General features: G+C 32.8%; 2 protein-coding genes and 1 long non-coding RNA gene across 6 annotated transcripts; 2 read left to right on the top strand and 1 right to left on the bottom strand.

The window, feature by feature from the left end:
• Window positions 1-1,434: 1,434 nt before the first annotated feature.
• Window positions 1,435-10,815, top strand: LOC148233992 (protein GPR107). Its single transcript, XM_088188183.1, has 9 exons — window positions 1,435-1,564; window positions 1,645-1,764; window positions 5,857-6,002; window positions 6,368-6,468; window positions 6,539-6,663; window positions 6,903-7,285; window positions 7,345-7,735; window positions 7,815-7,963; window positions 10,285-10,815. Exons 1-9 carry the CDS (start codon window positions 1,478-1,480, stop codon window positions 10,391-10,393), a joined length of 1,611 nt encoding a protein of 536 aa, XP_088044309.1. The 5' UTR covers window positions 1,435-1,477; the 3' UTR covers window positions 10,394-10,815.
• Window positions 10,816-12,015: 1,200 nt separating this feature from the next.
• Window positions 12,016-21,325, bottom strand: gb (solute carrier family 7 member genderblind). Its single transcript, XM_088188184.1, has 10 exons — window positions 21,080-21,325; window positions 20,170-20,272; window positions 19,553-19,668; window positions 17,765-17,890; window positions 16,781-16,880; window positions 16,551-16,719; window positions 16,255-16,455; window positions 15,618-15,767; window positions 12,803-12,974; window positions 12,016-12,739 (listed from the first exon to the last, which is right to left on the bottom strand). Exons 1-10 carry the CDS (start codon window positions 21,282-21,284, stop codon window positions 12,684-12,686), a joined length of 1,398 nt encoding a protein of 465 aa, XP_088044310.1. The 5' UTR covers window positions 21,285-21,325; the 3' UTR covers window positions 12,016-12,683.
• LOC148233991 (uncharacterized) lies at window positions 13,119-14,706 on the top strand. Of its 4 annotated transcripts, none has more exons than XR_015810113.1 (3): window positions 13,119-13,380; window positions 13,462-13,606; window positions 13,898-14,706. It is a non-coding gene; the product is annotated as an uncharacterized LOC148233991 (long non-coding RNA). The 4 variants fall into 4 exon arrangements; XR_015810114.1 differs by having other exon boundaries at window positions 13,140-13,380; window positions 13,443-13,606; XR_015810116.1 differs by having other exon boundaries at window positions 13,149-13,349.
• Window positions 21,326-24,958: the final 3,633 nt, after the last annotated feature.

Here is a 24,958-nt window from a genome sequence, read left to right as displayed (position 1 = left end):
CACACGCATACGCACACGCATACGCACACGCATACGCACACGAATACGCACACGCATACGCACACATATTCGCACGTACAAAAGTCATAACAAAGTATATTTTGTATATATAAACTTATAAAATTAGATTCAATAAAGTAGTATAGAATTTTAATAAATGTTAAATACTAACAATTATTTTTGCAGTAGGAGGAAAGACTAATTATATACTAAACATATTTACCAAAAATATGAACAGATTTAAAATAATAATTACATTCCTTATGGTTATATATCTATCGTCATGGGCGAAGAAAGAACTGAAGCAAGAGTGATTTTAGAAATATATGAAAAATTACGTTTTTAATAAGTATATATTTTTTGTAATTCAAAAAATAAAATTTAAAAAAAGCTAGTGCATTAAAAGCTTGAGTCTTCATTGTCATTAACAACTCGTTTTTTTAGCGTTTTTCTTTCAGTTTTAACTTCTTGAGTTTGTAAAGTTAATCCATGCTCACTTTTTAAATGTTTAATCATTGATGATGAATTTCCATACTTATTGGTTAGTATTGATGAGTATAAATTACATTTACAGCAATTTGCTGAATCCGTGCGTTGCGTGAAATAATCCTACACTATTAATTCCTTGCCATTTTGGTTCATTTTAATTTATACTTCAGTTATTAATTACAATTTTTAACCTTTAGAATATTAGTGCTTTGTTTTAGTAGAAATTGTTTTTATGTGTAAAATATCTTTAAAATAGACGAGTAATCACAATTTTAGCAAATTATCATTGTTTACAGAATTTTTACTAAAATCTGCGAGATTTGCGTGTTTACACAGAAAAGTTGTTGGTACTCTTAGGTTAATTAATAATAATTTCTTTCTTACTGCAATAAACATATATTCTCAAGTCTGCAATACACTTCTATGGGCGACATTCATATTAGAAAATTACCGAACTATGATAATGAACGCTAGATAACCAAACGTTTCTACTGCGACGGCGACGGCATGATTTTATTGCTTTTGACGTGGATTCTAAACAAAGACCATCTTTAGAAAAATGCACGTGATTTACTGAAATGGAGCTTAGTGAAATGAAAATATTAAAAAAATGGTCAATGACTGGCCAATTTTTTCCCCCCTAAAAAGTGTGAAATTACGTCCCTGTTGACAAGTAGCATACATATATGTGTTTTGGTGTATAAAACGTTTGAATAGCTATTATATATCAATTTACAGAAAGTCAATAAGATATTTATGATTTATTTATACTTTCTGCTACAATATTAAAAGTTTTTCTCATTTTATTTCTTATATTTTAAATACCAAGACTGTGACTATCAGTTTTTTATACCTATAGATTTTGTTTATTTTTATTTCAAAATGTATTCGTTTTTTCTTTTCCTTATGGTTCGAAGTATGAAAGGTTTTGGTCAAATGTCATTTATCCTTTGTGGCAACTCTGAGGTTGCGGTGAGTCTTTGCGGCGATGGTTTCGTCGAAATGGCTGTTCCTGATGTTATCCCTATGTGCCCTGGAGCTAATTTCTGCCAAGAAACACCGGCTGACGGTCACCGTAAGTCGTATTTCGATCGTCTTCATTTTATTTCGTCCACACCATTATCATCCAACTGTCAAATTCTCGATCATTTTCAGGAAGACCGCCGGAAGTACATTGCGCTGAGCACCTTTGGATTTTACCAAGGTGGAGTCCTCGAGGTCAAGATGTACAACATGATGCTGCGGACTAAAGATCCCCACTCCACCAACGGGATGGTATATATGACACTCTTCAACCACATATTATTTACCCTCGTCGAATATCTAGCTTTCAATTATAATGCTCAGAATCGCTTCGAAACATTCATCTTCCATTGTATGTATAGTTTAGTTTGAATTATATCAAAATTTAGCATATTCATTGACATTAAACTATTTAAACTATGTTTCTTAGCATTGGTAGACTGCTATATAGGTGTTGTATGTAATTCACGAATAGTAAATATTATTGACTTTGGTTTCTTATCTACTCGATATAGCTATTCATTAAATACACATACAGCGCTTCACAGAAAAAAACTTTCTACTTATACATTTAATTACAGTAATAACATTAATAACTAGACCACAATGCGTCCACCAACTGCCAGTACCTGTATAAAAACAATTATTCAAGTCTACGACAATTGGATGAAAAATCATATAATAATTTATAATATTAAAATTGATAAAGAGGTTATTTAAAAAAATAAAGGCAGTTTTTTGGTTTAGACGTCAAAATTAATATTTACAGAAATTTTATCGTTTTTATTGATTATGCTGAATTACTGTCATGGATTTAAAATATCCACTAAATGGAAAATTTAAATGGAGCTATGATTTTTCATTATGTAGACTTTTGCTTTTAGTTATTTTAATAATAATAGTCTTGCAAATTATCTACAAAAATCGGTATGTTAGTAAAAAACAATATAAATAAATTACTTCAAATTTTTTCGGTATTTATGTCCCAACTCTATAATGGCCTAGTTATTAAACGTGCTGTTATTTTTCTTTATTATTTTGCCTATTTATATAAATAATTGAAAAAATACAGTGGAAATCAATTGCCGCCAATAGTTTATCCATATTTATAACTGAGCAAATATTTTCCATGAAACAATTATCTTGACTAATGTATTGTCACACATAATTGAATCACGGTGTAACAAATAATACGTAATAGAAAACGTCTAGACAAGCAAAAGGGTCATGAAATGATAATATTGTTTTGAACAGCTCTTTAGCATTTTTCAATATTTAGTTGATCATGTTTACATAATACCAGTTAATAATTCCAACAAATACATAAAAGATGAAATCATATTATCGCCTCGCGTTTGTAGCTTTCAGTATTTACAATTTAAAATACCAAAGCCTTCTCAAATATTACTAAATAAAAGATAATTTTAATTATATAAACTTTTGTATTAACCGCTTCCCGGGCCCGAAATAAAGTGTACCGTTTTGGGCAAGCACACACGCATATGTGCTAACTCATATTGAAAAAATAATATTGTTAGCATACACATTTGCCCGACATTTTTAACAACACAATTTTACGAAGTTTATGAACCAAACTGTCGTTTCTTTTTTATCTTGACGGTGGTTCTCAATATTTTTTTATAAAAAAAATAATAAATAATTAATACTTATTTAATACATTATAATTTGATTATGTATTATAATTTTATTAGAAAAAAAAATGTTTGTGTTTTTTACGAAAACTTAAAAAAAATCGCTCGGGAAGCGGTCAACACATTATCAATGGGAAGGCTGTATTTGTATTAACACAGACAACGGAAAGCTTATTTTTTAGCTTAAATTGTGAATAATAAAAATAGTTTTATGAAATCTTATTAGGAAATGGTTCAAGTGTAGAATGCATATGCTTCTATACACACTGTAAAAATAAAATTTTACATATTTGCCTCGCGACATTGTTATGTAAGTGATCTAGTCAGCGGCGATAAATCGCTATGCAAAAAACTTAATGGTTTAAAGATATGTGAAAATACGTGTATGGAAAATGTATTATTTATAAAAGTGGCTCAGAAATTCTCAACATATGTATAATTTATTGAGTTTGATAAGATGCCTTATAACTGTATCCTTCAAATCGTTCTGAAAAAACAGCTATCTTGTTTTGTTCTACTTTCGGTCTCCAATATAACAGCTTTAATTCTAACGCTGAAATCTTTTCTCTGGCTGAAATTATATTGATGTTTTTTCCTTACAATTCTTTGTTTAATGTGTTTGTTTAATATCAGCTAAATACAGAAACCCCTCAATAACACGGTATATTGGGAATGTGACTGGACATTATAGTTTGTCGTTTTGAGTAAACTGAAGTGTACTGGTGATTGCTTCTAGGATTTTTGGAGGCGTAAATTATTTTTGAGTCCTTGAAATTTTTTCAGGATGGGTATTTTAAAATGTCGGAGTCGTTTAACACTAGATTTATGGGTATAAACCTGTCAATTTTCCGGATGTCATTAACCCTTTGCGCTCGTAAGGTGAATGGGGCTCACCAGCGCTTGGCTTTTTATTACTCGGATGGTGCGTCGGTCGTACCATTTCAATTAATGAAAAATAAATTTGATTTTTGGGAATTTCCTGTGCATGTTTTGAATGGCGTTCTTGCAATGTTGTAGACAAGAGTTTCAAGAAGCATATGTCATCAAAAAAATATAATTTTTACTTGAATCAAGCCGGGGATAGCTTTTATCGCGATAAGTTGGTGTTTTTTTAAGACTAAATTTAAAGGCAGATGTACCGTAGCTTTCTCCCGATGGCGATCTTCTTTTGGTAGACATGCGTCGGTGACGTTTTTATTGTCTATTGTGTTTTCAACATTGATTGATAATTTTGTTTTAATTACTTATTTTTTTAAATATTATTGTGAATTTTTTTAAGTTTTATTGTAAAAAAACAGTGTTATGGCTCAATATAGTGATTGTGATGATAATATGTATGTAATGATAGTTCTGGGGAGCATTTCATATTTGATTTTTCATCTTCTAATGATGATAGTGAAGAAAGTGACTTCGAAATTATGTCTTGCCGTGAATCAAAGATGGAATACAGGCAATTTATATAATAGCGACGAAGAAACGGTACCTCAAACAAATCACACCACATCAGAAAATTGGAGAATAATAACTAGTATTGACAGTGTGCCAATATTTACCACCAAGTGATAAATGTCATGGGCCGCTAGTTCCTGCAAACTGTATAGAACCTATTGATTATTTTACACTGATGAGTAGGTATACTAATAGAACTTGCGGATTTAAGAAAAATAATAAAATAATATTTGTCCATATTTGCTTCTTTAATTTATAATAAATCAACATCCCACATACTATTAAACATAGAGCCCTTTTTCGTGCATCACTTTGTTTATTTTTATATAAAACTATGCTATATAAGCATTATTAGCTGGAATATATAAAATTCCAAACAAATACGTACGATATGTACTCATTGAAAGTTTTGTCTATTTTTAATTAAGAAATATATAAAATAATATGACACTAACTGCAATGTTTCATTTGCCCTTCGATGGGACGTATTTTAGTTTTTAAAAATATACCTAAAATTAGTTATATAAATATTGATATATTTTGCGGATTTTTTTATTGTGAGAAAATGGTACAATTTTATATTTCTGCGAGCGATGTAAGCTTTCTTCGTTCGCAGCTAGATATATCTAAAACTGAGCGGCATGTCTTTTTATTTGTGTATACTTATTTTTTTATGGTTCAAACAATTTTCGGACCCATAAATATTTTAAAATGGGTCATCACCCTATTGTGTTAATTTATTGTTATGGATTGTCAACCAATGGTACTTGAGAGAACCTAAAATAATTAAAATGTAATTTATAGAAATGCCTGTATTTGTTCTGATTTCTTTCTTCAAATATTAAAAGTCGTAAAAATACCCAGAAAAAATACTGTGATACAAATCAAATCAGAAACCTGTCAATTTTACGGTTTATGTAAATCTAGTGTTAATGAATATCTCGTACGGTTAGAGACAATTCAATTTGGGATTGAATTGTCTGTTGCAAAAAACCAAAACAAGAGCTATTCGCATTATGATATTAGCAAGAAGGACATACCCATCGTTACATGAATGGACCGAAACAAGTGTGAAAAAAATTACTTGAAAAATATTAACAATAGGTATGATTTAGTATGCCGCTAAATAAAAAGTTTCATTACTCGGGAAATTTACCCTTGTTAGTTGATTTAAATAGTGTAAATTTAATACTACAATCGTTTTGATAAGGATGATTTAATATTGATTTGTGTTCGGTTTCAGTACGCATTCACCCTGGACCGCACTACCAACGATGCCATAAAGCCGTACTTGGATTACAACAACGAATGTCCGTTGCAGCGGGCGCTAAGCAGCGAGTACTCGCATCACCCTGATATTTACTTTAAGATGAATCTCGTGGATTTAAAGTAAGTTTAACCAACCAGCGCGATAGAGCAGTTGTGAGAACCGTTGTTTATAAAGGTTCGAATCTCACACGGATCTGCAACATTTTCAATTTTCTATCGTGACTGGGAGATCGGAGTTAATGATCATTATTAATTTTAATTCCGATCGATTACCTCAGATTGGGTTTTCCCAAGCTTCCTGACCGAGGTGATTAATTAAAATATAACTAAAACTTTCCTTACCATATATGTATAACAAAGTAAAAGTCACGCAGTTATGACACATTCTTTGTTTGTGTTTGCGCAGCGTTATTTATTATTTTTTTGTATTTCTGGCATCCACTTACCAGCGCCGAGCACAATATTAATATCTCCGCTTTCAACAGGTTGGAGATCGAATGTGGCTCCGGCATAGAAGCTCTGCACTTGTACGATGACAGGTCACAAATTGACAAGAAGCTGTTATTGGATCGAAACACAAGGAGTGGTAATAATATTTATCCTTTTTATGTTGTTGATTTTTTTATGTTCCCGGTGAATATTGTTTGTTGTTTCAGTGTCAAATGAATCTGTGTCTAACATCGGCCCGATAATGTCAAACCCAGTGTGCGCTAATAAGTTTGTTAAGATTTATAAAGAAACCAAGAAAAACTTACACGATAGAGTTTTCTACAATGTGACGGTGAGTCATTAAGTGAATTAATATTTTTATTGAGTGAATATGTAAAACCATAGTAATTGCAAATATTACAGTTTGATAGTTGAAAATATAGTATTACTAAACGTTACATAGATATATTGTGATTTTTGCTTTAAATGTTGCTTCGCTGAGTGAAAAAGTTTTTTTTTCTGATTTAATACATTATTTCTCAATGGAAAAAGACAGATTCGTTAATAATGTTTAATTGTTATGTTACTCAGTTTGCTCTGCTAATGGAAACTCCACAAGAAGAAGGCTTTTACAATCTGTACTTTCACAACTGTCCCGGCTATTGGTCACATCCAATGTATTTTACGGTGGAGATTTACGAGAGCAACGCTGGCGGAAACTTCCTGTCGGCCGGCGACATGCTTCTGCCTTCGCTCTACGTCAAGATGTCGTTGCTGTTTGCGCTGTGTGCGTGCGTGTGGTGCTACATACTATGCACCAGCCGCCACCCCGTCTATAAGATCCACTACCTGATGTGTACACTAATCTTTCTCAAGTCGTTGTCATTGGCGCTGCATGGTGTCAACTACTACTTCATCCAAACGAGAGGCGAACACGTGCCCGCTTGGGCCATTCTTTATTACATCACGCATCTGTAAGTTTTTTTCACTGTGACATAACCGCGATAGAAGCATTCATTAAATCGCATTTTAGCTTTAAAGGTGCACTGCTGTTCATCACAATTGTATTGGTCGGCACCGGTTGGAACTTTATCAAGCACATACTCGCCGATAGGGACAAGAAGCTGTTCATGATTGTGATTCCGCTGCAGGTGGTGGCCAATGTGGCCGAGATCATAATCGAAGAAAGTGAGGAGGGAGCTGTCGAGTACAACGCGTGGCGGTACATATTCCTCTTAGTGGATCTGCTCTGCTGCGGGGCCATCCTTTTCCCTGTCGTGTGGTCCATCCAGCACCTGAAAGACGCGTCCACTACGGACGGAAAAGCGCTAATGAACCTGCGCAAGCTCAAATTGTTCCGACACTTTTACATAATGGTAGTGTGCTACATCTATTTCACGAGGATCATAGCTTTCCTGTTGAAGGTATAGTTCGATTTAATTTATCTGTGCCGTGATTCTGCATCATCGACGTCCGTTACATTGCTTCTGTATAAATTTTTAGAAAACTGTTCCATTCCAGTACTCTTGGCTGGACGAATTGTTCAAGGAAATGACCACGTACGTGTTCTTCGTCATGACAGGTTATAAGTTTAGACCGGCGTCTGCCAATCCCTACTTTGCGACGACGTCCGATTCATCAAAACCTGAAGTGTGAGTAATTTTTGATTTGAATTGTATAAGACAGAATTTTTTCTGGGCTTTTTTACGACCTTATATTTGAACAATTGAAATAAATTAACATTTTTTATTTTTGAAAATCTGGTTACTATATATCTATTTTTAATGACACCCGTCAAATTGAAGGGTTAATAACCGTAAACCTAGTAATTTTATCGGGGTAGAATAATATTATCTCTTTTAGTCCCAGAGGGTCGAAATGCGAAAATTCCCATTGGGGCCGATATTTCAGCACAAATTCTTAGAATTTAAATTAATTTAATATGATCAATATTTTTATACGATATGCGCAACGTGCCAATATAAAAGGTATATATACATTTGCTTTTACTTAGGTAAGTCTAACGGTAACTAGCAGCTCCCAGTAATTCTAAATGATGCCCTTTTTTATGATAGGGTTGGCTTTCGAAGTGAAAACAAAAGCAGCTATTGCATACACAAAATTCTTTCTGCTATTTGTATATTTATATGCTTCACTAAAAATAGGTGTTAAACATTAGCAATAAATACGTCTAAATAATTATATTTCAAAATGATTTCTTAAAAAAAATAACTTTTTAATAGGAAAATAATTAATAATGGGTACTAGATGATATAATTAAAATGATGTTTTTTTACATCAAACTTGATTTTTCTTTTATTTTTCAAACTACTAATACATCATTTTAAAATGAAATATAATATTGGTATTTTAAAAAGATTTAATAAAAAAATTCGACAAAAATATTTAAAAACGATAAAAAAAATTTAGAAAACAAATTAGAAATTAAAAACGTTACATTTTTTTATATTATATAATTTTTCATTTGCTGGTAGATTTTTTGCCAACTCTATTTTTTTTTATATTCTGAAGAAGTTGGTTGAAACCGCAGAATCACTCATATAACGTTATTTAATCAAAATCTTAATTCAGACTTACGTTATTCGCGTCGCATATTCAATTAATAAAAGTGTTTTAATTAAAATAACTTGTAATTAAAAAGCCTGGGTATTTGAATGCTTTGGTTTTGCTTATTAATAAACACGATGAATCATGCGAGCGGTACTTGAATTATTTCTCGTTCAATTAGTAAAAATAACAATTTTAATGTCAATACCGGTAATACTAGTATTGACTTTTTACTCTCAGTAATACAGGCGGCCCTCAACTTTCGCACATAATTGTTTCCTGAAAATGTGTGCGAATGTTGAATGTTCGAAAGTAGAGGGAAGTAAAAAAATTTGAAATTGCGTGTATATTAAAATATTTATTTATCAAGTAAATATAAGATGTTTAAGAGACATGTTTAAGTGGGGTTTGTGGGTGTTTTCTTTGAAAAGTTATCAAGAGTTAACTGTTTTTCACTATTCTTTTTCTTTTCTTCATATATTATTTTATAATATGCTATGTCTTTATTGATCGCCTTACGCACTTGAGATATGCGTTCTCCATTGGGCTCACAATCTTCCATAATATTAAAAAAATTGTCAAGATGCGTGAAGACTTCATTCATATTTTTCATTGTTATTTCCCAAAATAAACCTGTCTCATCTACATTAAATATTTGGCTAGAGGAATATTCTCCATCTTCAATAATTTTGGATAATTAGGAAATAAATTCTTTTGCAGCATCTTTATCCGCATCAGCCGATTCTCCAGTAAATTTAACATTATGAAATCTCATTTTAAAATTGTAAAACCAACCGTTACTTGCTTGAAAAACCATGTTAAAATCTTTCTTTTAATCTATACTTCCAATCTGTGTGCAAACTAAGAGCTTTTGCTTGAATAATTGAAATACTCAGAGGGACATCTTTTTGATGTTGGTCATCGATCCACGATGAAAAGATTTTCCATTTCATCCATGTTTTTTTGGAAACAAGTCTTTAAAGATTGTGGAAATATATCTTTATTTTCCACAATTTTGAACGTATTCCTTAATTATATTTTTATTTTGCAAAATTGAACATATCGTAGACCTGTTTGTATCATACGAACGTCCGATTGAAGCAAAAGATTCAAATGTCTAATAATTTCCATCTTTGTCTTGACACGTGTGAAGTTTATGAGTCCTTGATTTATTTTTGTTCGTATCAATACAAGTTTTTCCGTTTCTCACTCATGTTTATAATTTTTTTTAAAAAAAAAATTTAATTTAAAAAAATTGTTTTTTTTTTTAAAAATGTGCGAAATAGCGAAAGTCGAACGTTCGAAAATCGAGGGCTGCCTGTACCGATAATGAAAATTCCGGTATTATTGCAATCCCTACATCTAACCAAAAGTTGTATCTTGATGATTTGATTTAAATTTTCAGGCTGTCAGATGTGGCTGTGTATGACGGCATATCGAGGTTGTCGAAAGTGAAGAAGAACGAAGCCAGCTCGGAAGACAGGGAGCCGCTGATGCGTGAGGAGTATGACTAATGCCGCATCAGTTGCGTTCATCATTATTGTAAATAATAACTATAGACATTCGTCGAGATTATATATTTTCATATTTGAGGAGAAGAAGAACAAACAACGTTGTTGCAAAAACTACGGTTCGTCTTAACGTGAATGAGTGTGTGCGTGCGTGTTTGTGTTAGCAATATTGCCAACAACCTCCCAGAATGTGATATTTTTTTAACGATAATGAAACAACATGTTTTCGTTTTCTCAAATTTATATATTTGTACATATAATATAAAAAAAATGTTTTGCAAAAAAATAATTTTGAAATGTAACGACGATATCACCATTGAAGCTTGCGTACACAATTGTTTTTTAATTACCTAAAAGTTCGCCTATATCCACCAATTGTTTCGCTAGTTTTTCGTCAATAAAATGTTATATTACAACAATAGAAATGTATTTTACTTGTATCGTTTAATTCTAGATAAACGTTCCTCAAATAAAATATATAGATTTAATGTAATAAAACACTGATAGCCTATGTCAAATAGTGGTGGAGAAGACAAGACACACTCGAATCAACTGCTTACATCAGTAAGAGTACAATAGTAAGTAGCAAAATATTCGCCTGTGGCGCATTTTACGAGTTCTGTTATGCTCTGTTACTAAATTGAATTGAAGAACTCTTTATATAACCAATGTTTTAATGATAAATTATGATATATACATACATATAGTAAACCCCCCAATAACACGGTAAATTGGGAACATGCTATTTGAGTGCGTGTAGTTGTGGGACCAGAAAATATGCATACCATTTTTTGCAATACGTATGTACGAATCAATATTCTCCCTTTGGCTCGCTCACACATAAAGTAACGGGCATCCAAATAGCATGTCCCCAATTTACCGTGTTATTGGGGGGGGGGGGGGGGGGTCTACGGCATGTCATAAAATTGAATAAATATTTTTGATATAATAATACATTATATGATACATTACAGATAAAAAATACTTATTTGACACCATAGCGAAATATTCAAGGTAAAAATTAATGTACTACTGATGCATTTGGAAAAACTATGTTTTTATTGCATTGCAATTTTATAATAATACTAAAACATTATCTGGGATTTGATTTAAATATAAATTTTAACAATAATATAAAAATGTAAATTGACATTTATATCTATTTGTTTAGTATGCTCAATACAAAACTGTAATTCATCAGTCTCCTTGCAAAGAGTAAACATTTAATATATACATACATAACATTTATATAAATATCAAAATTTTTATCTTTTGAGTATAAATTATCACATTAATTTAGTGTGGCGCATATGTGGCGCTAAAGTATAATTTTTTTCTAATTTTCTAAACTTTGTAAAGGTATATTGGAAACTGCCTTAAAAGAGGTTAAGGTTGAGAATATAACGATTCCCATTTTATTATCATTTCGGTCCATAAATTCGTACATATTTGCAAGAATAATTTCTAAGTAAAAAACTTATTTGAGATATAACATATGGAGGTAAGTCAAATGAAAACCTTGTTAATTAAGAGCAATCTTACCTATAGTTTTAAGAGTAGCCGTATAAATTATGCACCAGGGATTGTGCATTTCATAGAAATAACTTCATTGCAAAGTCTACTGATTTTTGAATCACGGTCGTAACGTAAAGACCACTGGTTACCAATCTTGTGCCACATTTATTGCCACGCCAAAAATTAAAATGTTTACATACTAACTGACACTTGCTGGCTGGTGCATTTGGGTTTTCTGAATTGAAAATTGGGAAAATTGAATTCTTGGAGTTGCGAGGAAGAGACAAACATGTTATAAACGACTTAGAGTACGATAATCAAAAGTGCTCTTATTTGCCTTCTTATTCCAAATTCGGTACTACCAAAATGCACTTTAAAATGATATTAACATGAACATCATTAAAACACAGTTTGATTGAACAAAAATAAAAATAATAAGAACATAATTATTTTTCTAAAAGCAATACAAGTACTTAAAAATATGCATGAATTTATGGGTTGTATTTTTAAATTAATTAATACTTAATCTTTGGCAGCTCAAGATGTTGGCAAATGCAAAAGCGTAAAAATTGCAGAAATCTATATTTTTCTCAGTCTCGGGAGACTACAAATAAATAAATAAAAACAATGTACCCTGCATGAACATAATCTCTCAACTCTAAAAACGACATACGGCTTGTATTAAAACGACGATACGTTTGGTCCGTCGGCCGAAAGGGAATAACTGTTCCACTTCAGCCGTGATAAATTAAATTATCAGTTTACTGCAACGTTGACATTAGTCGTCTTCATGCGCCGATACAAACAGCTTCTGACTGAGCACCGTCACTTTTTCTATAGAAAAATTATATATGAGACACATTTTTATAATTGAAATTCTAATAGCATTATCCTTACCTGAAATAGTAGTTAGAAACTCGAATTTTTTAACAACGCACAAGTAGAAAATTGGCGGTCCAGTTAAAGTTATTAACGTTCCCATTCCGACTGCTATTGGTTCTTCGTAGAAAGGCACTATTAGCAAAAATATGCAGAGTATCACAAACGATATCGGAATCCAAAGTGGCACCTAAAACAAAAAATAAACGGAAATATTACTGAATGTTTTGATCTTGAATATCTTTAAGGGTATTTAATTATAAGTTTCTTCTATCTGAAACCTTTTTTTTTAATTTTGAAATAGCAATCGTTCTAATTTATTTGGAGCATGGCCAGTAAAAATGTTGTTATGGCCAAGATTCTTAGACCAAACCGAGCGAGCGCTCGTTGATCATTTTTGTACGACCACGCTTATCAGCTTTGTTGTAAAATAAGGAATTCTAACAATCATGCAAATATTTCGCATGGTTCTTCGTAGCCTCGTCAAGATGATCTTCCTGTGAGGGTTAATATTGAACATGAATAAGAAGAACGCTACTTCTCACAGCAAGAAGTTAAACATTAGGTACTTCTTTAATAAATCATTATTAGATAAGGTAGGTTCGGGTAATAAAGCCTGTCGGGTAATAAGGCCTAAGTAATAAAAATCCAATTTAAGCTTGTTTGAATCATTCAAGGTTACAAACATAAGTAGCTAACACTCAAAGATGGCCCTTCAAACGTGTCACGACAGGATAGCTCGCGCGATGTCGCCAGTGCGTCGTCGTTCATTGTGGGAAGCGGTTGCGAAACACGAATAACAAAAAATCGTCCGTTACAAACGTAAGTATTTTTTGAAATATTTCACATAATTATGTTATTTTATATAGATTTCTATCATTTCATACTTTTATGACCTTAGAAGCTTAAATTATAATATCATGATCCGAATCATTTTATTTTTCTTTACACATGTTGTCGGTGGTTATTAAGGCCTACAAAATTTGATCGTAGGCCTTATTATCCTCCTTTTTGTATCAATATCACAGCTTTAGTTAGTATCTTTTTTAAAATGCTAGGAGTGTTATGAAAAGTAATGACAACTGTTTACTAATTGTTTATTGTTTTTTTTAGTGACAGCAATCACAATGCCTCCCAAACGAGCATTGTGGTCTGAAAATGACTTGGTGTCGGCAGAAAGAGGAATACTGAGCACCTATAAAGCTGCTGAGAGGTATAAAGTACCCAGAAGAACCATTAGAAATCATCTTCAGACCGGCAGTTTAAAGAAAACACTAGGTCGAAAATCCATACTCAGTGACGACCAGGAAACTGAACTTGTAAGCAGAATCATAAGGATCGCTGAAATTGGATTGCCTGTGACACCACTGATTCTCCGACGCTTGGTCTTTAAATTTTGCGAACTTAATAACATCAATCATAAGTTCAACCCATCTTATAAAGTTGCTGGTAAAGATTGGTTTAATGCATTCATGAAAAGACATCAGCAAACTTTTTTAGCAAAGAAAGGAGCTAAAAGTCTTCAGAACACGCTGAAAGTGTCACAATCGCCGGATGTATAAATGCACTTGGCATTGCAATACCACCAATGATCATTTTCAAAGGTAAACGACTGAAACCAGAGTTATATGACAACATTCCACCGGGAACATTAGTTCAAAAATATACAATCTACATGCATGATTAATGCATGTATATGATTATTGATCATAATTACCAAATATAATATGCATATTTTGATTATTATAGTATGTTAAAGCCTTAGGCCTTATTACCCGACCATAGTATAATAAGGCCTAAAGATAGAGTTTTACAAAATGTTTAATTTTGTTTTTGTTTACGGCAAAAGTTGCCATTTCTTGTTTTTATTTTATAGTAATGTATCTATAGGTATACTTAACATTAAAATTAGTTGATTTCGATATATAGTTTTTATTTTATTTCAAATCTCCCTTAGCTAGGCCTTAATACCCGCACCTACCTTAAGCTTTGAGACATACGTCTAGAAACAATACTCTGTTACCTTTGTACTATTATGCTAATCTACATAAAAAGTAACACTGGTGAATGTATCGCAGGCGGAGTTAAACAATAACACGATTTGTTATAAATTGGTTTTGTATTCTGTGTATAATGCAACATATGATTACTTATGCAACCGATTCACTCGCGTAGGGACGATAATATTATTTTTATCACAAAATGGGAAATTACAATCTATGAAGCGATTTTTCATTATCCTAAGAAACACGATGAAATCAAAATTGAGCAAATTCTGGGGTCGGTTCTGCCATCTCTCAGAATTTTTGTAGACAAAGACGGCCTCGCGCTATACCAAACCCATCGTGTAAAATAAAGAAGGGACAGAAAAACTTGAATGTGTCGTTTCTATAAAGCGAGCGTTGCACTCTCAACGAATCTATTTAATTGTGTGTAGGACGCGAAGGTATTTAGAGCGACGAATGAAGCGGGAATAACGACAGAACGGCGGTGGCTTGTTGCTTTGACACCTGACAATATTATGAGTCCGACCAAACAAGTTGACCATAAAACACCTTGATTGATATGATATGAATGACATATCGACCAGTTGTACCATTCTTCAGCATTACAGAAATAACACTATTGCCAACTGAAAAATAATTCTAGCCATTTAATATGATTTCCGATCAATAAATATAAATTCTAACCATCTAATATATACTCTGACCTATTAATATAAACTTTTAACCTATATATTAAGAATTCTAACCACAACCGTATTCAAACTGACCAAAAAAATACGAGCCTTGTTTTAATATTTTACTTATAAGAATGACTGTTTGGTTCATACCTTAATCGGTCTCTTCAACTCTGGTTTCTTCCAACGAAGCCATAGAACTGCAGCGGCGCTCAGAGTCGTAAAGAAAGACTCCACGAATGTGCAGTAAGTGATAAGTTTATATACGTCACCCGATATTAGCATCAACAGTGACATCAACATCTGAAATCAGAAAGACGTATCAAAATAAAGAGCAACGAAGAATCAAAAAGTATCATAACGACATACATTCGTTTCCTGAGTTATATATGTATATATTATAAAAAATATTTATTTTGCTACCAGGTTATATTCGTTTTTAACTTTTATTTTGTTATATTTACTAGCACAATAGACAACTAAAGACGTTAAATTTTAACCACGCACAAAATTCGAGGGCTTATACAAGAAATAGGCGTTAGTTATCCAACTGTTCTAGAACACCGAAATGGTTGACGAATGGGTACCGCACGAATTGGGTGAAAACAATAAAAATGTAACGTAGTTCGTTTGAATATTTGTTACAATTTACAGTAAAAAATAAATAAATGGAGTAGAGGAAGTATTGGTTAAAGTAATTAATATAAATGCACCAGATGAGAACACTGTGGTTACCTTGACAAATAAATTACCGGTTGAAATAAAAGTAGAATGTATAATAAGAACACACCAAGAATACGAGGGAAGGCACGGGCGTTAGCCGCTTCACGTTCAAATGGCACAACATCATGGGCATGTGTCCATTCCTGGCACCAGCAAAGCACATCCTCGATGATGTCATTATGTGGACACTGAGTCCTCCGAACGCAGCCACCGCTACGAACGCTGGCATTATCCAAGAGAACTGCCCTAAGGTGTTTTCGGCGAATGTCTACAAAAACATAAAATACCCTGTAAGATAACAACAAAGCAGACTATGGATTCTGATCAGTTTTTTTTCTGGAACTGTACACAAATTAAACTTACAACAGCAATTGCCGGGGAAGCTAAGACCTGTTGCGGTCCTAACACTGCAAAATATGCGAAGTTTGTTAGCACGTAGATGGTGGTGACGAGAGGTAACGATATGTAAATGGCTCTGGGCAGATTCACGAAAGGGTTCTGAAGCTCTTCTGTCATGAAGTTCAAGTAGCTCCTGTGAATTATTATATTAAAACACGAAACAGTCTATAGGACGTAATGGAAACGAACTTCACCAGCCAGAGTATGAGAATATGCCCGAGTAGAAAGCGACAGACCATTTACTGACGTCAGTAGTGGTGCCGTCCCATCCATCCTTGAAGTACTCTGTGTTACCTTTTAACAAAATAAAATTGAATTGATTATTTTTAATTTTCCATTATTTTTTTTCGATAAAATCTTTCAATTTTCAATCATACAGTTGTGTTGAAAGGGAATGAAAATAACGTTTTCGAGTGATTTCTGACGAGCTTATATATTTTATAATGCCCTCACAGGAAGCTTGGACGAATGGGAGACAGGGATTAAATAAGAGTTAAATCGCATTTTTTAAAATATGTTGTTTACCATCCCTAAATTATACTGGTATTCTATACAATACTTTGTATTCAATTTGCTTCACATATAATAAAAATCCTTATCGGGTTATTTGTACATATTCTCTTATCGCATTCGGATGAATTCTTAAAACAATTACGATCTACGAGGTTGTTCCCAACATTTTAAGTTGCAATCTATGCAGAAAATTAATTAAAACTGTGATTTCTTGACTCGTGTTACAACACTAATTATTGTTTACTTAATCATGGATGCTAATTTTGTTCATTCTTTTTTTTAGTACTAGCTCGTGGATCACTAAATCACTGACGTCACTTGGGAAGGGGAGGGGAGGATGATTAAAAACTAATTTTTACTACGAAACAACGTTTTACGACCATGTATGTCATACACGGGTGCAGTGATACGATAGAAAATTAGCTACCGGATGTCCACTTGGAAATATTTTTTTATAAATTCGACTTTCGTTATATATACTTTATGTTTTTAATATTTTTGATTGTCTATTATCTCTTTTATAATATAAAAAATAAGCTTATAATAATCCACGCGTGGGTCATTTAAAAATCCTGCATGTCTGACCCGCGGGTCATAGGTTCGCCGTCATTAACTTTATCCATTAGTAACTAATGGATTAAGTTATATTTATAAATTTGACTTACCTTGAGCCATCCATACAATGCCGCCCATTATGATGATACCCACAGCAGATATCTTGGTAAACATGAACACATTTTGCATCTTGGTGGTGAATCTGACGTCATACGCGTTGATAAATGTGAGTGAACCTAAAAATAAACGCAATAATGAAGCAGTATTGCTAAGCTTACAAATCCCACTGTAAATATGTACAAAAAATATTAAAATACACATTTATCATATAAGTAATGATAACTTAAAAGCTATATGTATACCTACATACGAGGTGCAATAAAAAATAACAACAATGTTAATTTTTATCAAAAAAGTATTTATTTATTTTTTAATATTAATATTGTCTATTTAATTAGAAACAGGAAAAAGTCGTAGAATACCATGTCTGGTGAATACGGTAGGTGCGGCAACATGACGGTGTCATTTTTAGACAAAAAGCACGAATTAATAGTGTGAGTCAATAAATTGTCATAGTGTAAGATCTAAGCGTTGTTTGCCCACAATTCTGTTTCATGAAAACTGCTTAAAATTATTAGGAAATATTTATTATTGAGCGTACGACTTGGTAGTACGAATTCGCAGTGGATTGCACCGTTATAATCGAAGAAAACAATAAGAATGACCATAATATTCAACCGCAGTTGACGTGCTTTTTTGGCGTTGGCTCTTCAAGGTGATTCCATTAATACGATTATACTTTTAATGCCACTCATTTCATAAATAAAATGTCAGTCAAAAATCATTCGCAAAACTGTACGAGTAATCAAGTTATTTTGTAATCTCCCTTATTACTAAGCACTGTCCTTATTTTTGTTCTGCTAAACTGCTCATCACTCTTAATATACCTTTAATTGTGACATAGAATAATCAGGGACGACATTTGGGGGGAGGGGGGCAAGTGGTATTAACCCCCTTGCCCTCTCCAAAAACTTTTGCAGGACTTTTTATGTACACTTTTAAGAATTTATGTGAATAAATACATCCATTAGTTAATTATTTCAAAGGCACTACAAATATTTTCTCCTCATTAAGTCATCGTCGAAATTAAATGTAGTTGTAAATTCTCCTGTAAAAAAATGCAGATGACATGTTGTTCTTCTGCTGGCTCATTCTCCTAATTGTTTTTTTAAACTTATTTAAAACACATATATATTATTTAATAACTCATTTTAAAAAAAAATCGTCTTGAGTTTTTTTAACATGATCAAATTCCTGCGGCGCAGTCAAATTAATTAGTATTTTTTTAATATTCCACTGAATATTACTTTTATAGTAAGCATTTAAAATAACTCAATTCTCGCTACGCAACCACATAATACTTATTAAAAAAATCATCTATATTAATAGTAATTTGTTAATCATCGTATAATGCACATTTTAAGCACATTTTTTATAAAAAGTCTTAAAAATTTTCGCAACACAACTCAATATAATTTGAATTAAATAAATAGTATTTCTTTCGATGTAAAATACATATAGGACTAGATTGTTATATTGTGAGCATGTATGAGATATATGTACATACTTTCCATTAATGTATTATCCAAAACAACACTAATTAAATAATATAGTAGAAAAAACATCTGTAAATTTATCGCTGCGCTGCGTTTCTTAAACAAGAAATAAAAAAAGATTCGCAAGGTAGTTAATAATACATATAATTTGTTCAACCATTTGTTTGTCATAAACTATGTTGTCCAAAACCTTTTGCTGATGTATATTTTTAATTATATAATCAAAATTGACAGACAAAAGGTTAAAAAAAGTTAAGAATTACAGGATAAAGGTGAACTTACATATCGCTAGAGCAGCGATAAGACGCTGCGCTCCCAAAGGCACATCACAATTGGGAAATAGTGGTTGCAGGACATAATTGGCGAACGTAAGGGCCATTATGGCGTTTGTGGTGGGTCTGAAAATATAATATAAAATTAATACATGTTCATCAGGTAACTAGTTTTTAGTAATATACTGTATTAATGTAATTGTTTACTTATTTTTTTATCGACTTTGAAAAGGCGTTTGACAAAGTCAAAAATGAAAGAATGATTAAAATAAATCTACAAGAATATACGACAAGGATTTCCAAATTATTAATAGTAATCGAGTCAGAGTAAGCAAAGAAACATCAGAAGATTTTGAAATACAATGCTAGAAATGAGACAAGGTTGTATTTTATCCCCTATGTTTTTAAAATAGATTTTTGACAGAGTATCGCTGAATATAGATGAAATGGAAAATACTCCATAACCTGCAATTAAATTATAATTTATCACATGCAACTACTATCTGTATGTTAATAGAAATGAGTTATTTTGCATGAGCATTTTTCTACCTGTATATTGGATGATACCAAAAATAAACTGCTAAGCTTATAAATAATTTAAAAAAGTTTAATAAAAAACTGACGTACACAAATATGATGTTGGCGTCCCATAGATAGAGAAACGCTGGCAGAGGCCCGAAAGACTGATTTATGTAGTGATAGTCTCCGCCGCTCTGCGCCAAAGTTGTCCCTGAAAAATTAGAAAAAAAGTGGCTAGCACATCATGAACAAAGATGTGTCACTTGAGAATTGCATTCAATTAAAACATATATATGCTCATCATGCAGCAATTGCTTATTGAATTAATTAACTAAGATTAAACTTTGTAACCCGTATTAATGATTAGATGATAATTGTGTGTGTGTGTGTGTTGAAGTTTAAATATTATAAAATACAGGAATATTATATATATGACAAACACATAAATACAGATTCATTTATTTATGAATTTACATACACGTGCATAACAGATTTACGCCTATTCACAAAAAAATATATTTGACTTTTGTGCATTTCCAAAGATCAGGAAATGATCATGTCTTGATTATTATATCAAAAATACGTTTTAAAGGAGCAGCGAGACCGACTTCGCAACTTATGTGTCCTGATACCGTTGTAGAAATATTACAAAAAAATCTTAGTGAACATGCATTTTCTTTGTATTCATTGTAATTATTTCACGGCATTAAATTTTCATATCACTGATTCATATTTTAATATGCCAAGGACCAATGTGTCAAATGAACTATCTTGTTTAAATATTTCGTATTTCAAAAGCAAAAGCTCTTATCTTTTAATACTGAATTATAAATATGGACCACAGATAACGATTTTCAAGTTCAATAAATAATCTTATAGTAAGTATGTAACATAAAGTCTGTGTCATTTATAAACTCACGTGTTACGTTCAGGTTATTTACACATTTCATTCATCTTTCAGCGAACAATGTTTCGCCCCACGTGCATGCGTATATACGTATGTATATCATTCGCTCACCCAGCTCCGCGTAGCATAGGGCCCCCAGGGTGGCGAGGCCTCCGCACGCGGCCCAGACGACGAGAGCGCCCCACACGGAGCCCGTCTGTTTCAGCACGCCCATAGGCGAAATGAAGATTCCCGAGCCGAGGATGATGCCTAGGATGATGGCTACTCCCTCCAGGAGACCCAGCTCCTTCTTCATCCGTATCCTTTCCCCGGACATGATGACACGGCTACTCCTATTGCTCCTCTATATTTGTCTATATTTAGCGGATCGAGTTTCCTCATGGTTAGCATATGGCGCATGCGTCAGCAGGAGGTAGGGCTATCACCCACCGGTGTCTGGCGCTTTTACGCTTGTTCGTAAAATTCATTATCGTATTCACTAAGTATCATTACTACTTTTCGTCGTTTGGTTTTTGTTCTTACATAATTCACCGTAGAAAAATTTAAGTTAAAACACATTTATTTGGCATTTGTAGTCCATATTGTATCAAGTAAAACGTTTAATTTAGTATTTAAAATCAAAGCTAAAAAGTATTATTAATACATTTACATTATATAAATATAATTCCAACGCGTATTACGCTCGACAGTGTACATTTATAAAATAATAATACGGCAGTACCCTTAACTATTTAACCACGAGCCGCTACTGATTGAAATACAACCGTGCTCAGAAATCACCATCAGTAGGTAGCATTGAACAAAAGAGTTTCATTATATAAGCCCCACTTTAAAACTGTATTTTTGTGTAGTAAGTATAATATCTTATATAATACATACTTTAGTTTTATTAAAGACTATCGAAAAAAACATCCTTGTGTTTAGTAAATTCATTGAAAAGCTGGATGACTTTTAAGCACTAAAGTCCTGGTCACGACTAACAAGAATAAGAGATGCGATCGCGACTCTCTAGGGCAGCGTTTCTCAACCTTTTTGGACCCGTGGCTCTCTTTTGAGCTTACTATTTTTCTTTGCTCCCCCCCCCTCTCTCCACAATAGTAGCTCGAGAAAAATAAATGAAAAACTACATTGTGTTGGCTCATTTATATATATTTATTTAGGTTTTTTTATGGCCAAAACTTGCCGGCACTCTGGTAACACTGACGTGACGTAGGCACATTTGATTGGCGAACTTTGGCGGACCCGCAAAGACCCATGGTGGGGTATTTGCTCGATCTGAGTGACCAAAAGTCGTTTAGGGAAACTTTAACGCAGGTTAAAACAAAATGTTGCTCTATAAAGCTGATAATCTATTAAAATTTCAATACTATGTTCTAATTTTGAAACATTATACATTGCTAAAAGAACACGTATTCCATTTTCAAATAATATATTTGGAGGGCTGTTTTCCAGTTGAAATAATTCCGCTGATTGGTACAAATCAGGGTGCTTCTTAAACATTTTTATAATTTGCAGTTTACCTTTATTAAACACCGCAGATGTTGTGTCAAAATAAGATATGTTTTTTAGAACGAGGATATTTGTCGAAGCTTTTAGACAAATACATGCGTGTCTCCAAATTTCTTTCAGAAAATATCTTGCTGATGTGATTAAAATAACCATCAGATCAATATGTTCTCTAACGATGATGGCGGTCTTTTGTTCAGACTTTGCTCTATTGCTTTTATGTTTTTACTGTAGTCTGAGTAAGCGTCGAATACAACAACAATATTTGAACCGAAATACGTTTGCAAATAGTTTTATTGAGAAAAATGGAAAAAGTAACATCTTTGCCTCATACGACGCGATGTAGAAGAAATCCACCATCGATGATGTGTTACATTATCCTGATACAGTTCAATATTGAGTATAGACTTAATTCATACTGTAGATATTCCTCAAGATGATCGTTAAACCTTTTGTTTGCGGTTATTCGCTGAAAAAGTAGCAAAGGATTTACAGTAACTTTGCAGTAATTTACCTTATTTATTTCATTATATTTTACTCCAGTTATTTTTACCATCGATTCCAGGCCAATATCATATGCTTTGTGGCAGTTTATTTTGTCATTTCCCACAATTCCGGGAGCTATAGATACTATTTGCTTTATATTTGGGAAACGATTGTGAAGGGTGAACCACTCGACAAGTTTACTGACATCTGTAGTATCTCTTTTCACTCGTGAATCTCTGACGTGTTGTTCCGCAAAACCTAAAGAAATATTACAAAACTTCATTATTTCCTCATAGCTAGTGTTCATGGCATGCATGCCATATACCCATTTACACAAAATCCTGACTTGCGTACTTCGTCCCCGAGAAACTTCTGTTTTCATGGATTTCATTAGACTTTGCTCGATCACCATATCGATCGTCTTTCTGTGAAGAATCCGTTTTCAAAGTTCTCACAAGTGTTTTTATCCATTGTTTCTGTCAATTTAGTCATATCTTGAAGGTATACACGTGCCGATTTGGCATAAAGAAAGTGACCACTTGCGTGAAAATATTTTTTCCCCGCATTAGTTTACCTATAAACGGATTCGCGCTTCCCACCCTCCGCACTATGTCTCAAAAACGGTTAATCATATGAAGAAATAAAGTTTAGCCAGCTTGTAGAAAATTTTATGCTCTACAAGTCTTGTGAAACATCTAATAAGGTGTGATGTATAGGAAGCGATATATTTGCAACAAAAAAACATTTTTGACCTTTGATGTCTTGACTAGCAGACACTCGATCTTATGAGACGTTTCAACGCGTTTTTAAAACATCAATAAGGTTTATGCAAAATTTCAGCTTTCTATCTTTCGTTCCGAGATTTTGCCTTATTTGACTGGACTACAACGATTCTAGCTAATTGTATGTAGGACGCGAATGTATCAGTATTTAGAACGATAAACGAAGCGGGAATAACGACAGAGCGGTGACGGAGAGCACGCCCGGCTCGTTGCCATGACATCTGACAATGTTGCGAGCCCGACCAAATAAATTGGCCCTAAAACACCTTGATAATGATAATGAACTGCCGATATGTGAATAACAGATCAACCAGTTGTACGTCAATAACAACACTATTGACGATATAAAATTCATACTTTCTATTGAAATTTCAATAATCCTAGCATGTTGATTTTTTACATATTTACACTGTTAGTTAACACATGTGCAAAAATCAGGTTCAATTTCATAAATTTTCCTTGCAAAGCTGCCTCAATTTAACAACTCTGACTATACCAGTGATGGGCCAATTCCGGCCCGCCGCAAATTAAAATTGTTGGAACATTATTTCTCAATGTTCCAAAAGTAGTTTACAAATCATTTTTGAATGCAAGTTTCTCAAATTCAATATCTCAAGCCAAGAAAATCAGTGCCATGTTTGTTATGTGAACAAGTGTTTTCTACCATGAACCTTAAGAACAATTCTATTAGAAATAGACGGACAGATAAGCATTTACATCACTTCTCAGAATTAATACGTCGCAGTTTGAACCACAATGTAAGGAACATTGTGCAGTTGCAACTTCATTCATTACATTTGTTTTTAAAAATTTAGAATAAATTATATTGGTCTGCTAAATTTTTTTCTTTTGTTTTTTGGCCTGCTCGCAAAAAAGTTTGCCCAACTCTGGACTATACCATTCAACTGTCAAAACTTATACTTTCACCGGCATATACCAGTGAAATTGTATTTTCATCTATAATAATATACATCCACTGGCGAAAGTGTATTCGGAATATGAATTACCTAAAACGCCAGTGAAAGTATACTTTCACTGCTAGTATCATTGTAACATATAAGGATCTTGTATTTCATTGTCGATAGTGGCCAATAGTGGAAATTGTGTTAATTCACAACGACCAATATTAATTTTGAAAAGATTGATCTTTCCAAGAAAAGCAATAATTAATTTTTCATACGTTATGAGGTTACAATTTTTTTCTTGTAACTATTTG

The sequence above is a fragment of the Plectrocnemia conspersa genome, unplaced genomic scaffold, assembly GCF_051122295.1.
Source record: "Plectrocnemia conspersa isolate PC_06_02 unplaced genomic scaffold, ASM5112229v1 ptg000006l, whole genome shotgun sequence".
NCBI classification, from domain to species: domain Eukaryota; kingdom Metazoa; phylum Arthropoda; class Insecta; order Trichoptera; family Polycentropodidae; genus Plectrocnemia; species Plectrocnemia conspersa.
The sequence above is the reverse complement of the archived record's forward strand: the minus strand, read 5'-3'. Positions and strand labels throughout refer to the sequence as shown.

What these genes read in the sequence shown, in the direction of transcription:
- LOC148233992 (XM_088188183.1), top strand. Translation starts at nt 1,478, where the DNA reads ATGGTTTCGTCGAAATGGCTGTTCCTGATGTTATCCCTATGTGCCCTG. An exon ending in AACACCGGCTGACGGTCACC is followed by an intron (nt 1,565 to 1,644) that starts GTAAGTCGTATT and finishes GATCATTTTCAG; the next exon opens with GAAGACCGCCGGAAGTACAT. An exon ending in TCATAGCTTTCCTGTTGAAG is followed by an intron (nt 7,736 to 7,814) that starts GTATAGTTCGAT and finishes ATAAATTTTTAG; the next exon opens with AAAACTGTTCCATTCCAGTA.
- gb (XM_088188184.1), bottom strand. Translation starts at nt 21,284, where the DNA reads ATGTCCGGGGAAAGGATACGGATGAAGAAGGAGCTGGGTCTCCTGGAG. An exon ending in CCTATGCTACGCGGAGCTGG is followed by an intron (nt 20,273 to 21,079) that starts GTGAGCGAATGA and finishes CTAATTTTTCAG; the next exon opens with GGACAACTTTGGCGCAGAGC. An exon ending in TGCCTTCCCTCGTATTCTTG is followed by an intron (nt 15,768 to 16,254) that starts GTGTGTTCTTAT and finishes TTCTGATTTCAG; the next exon opens with ATGTTGATGTCACTGTTGAT.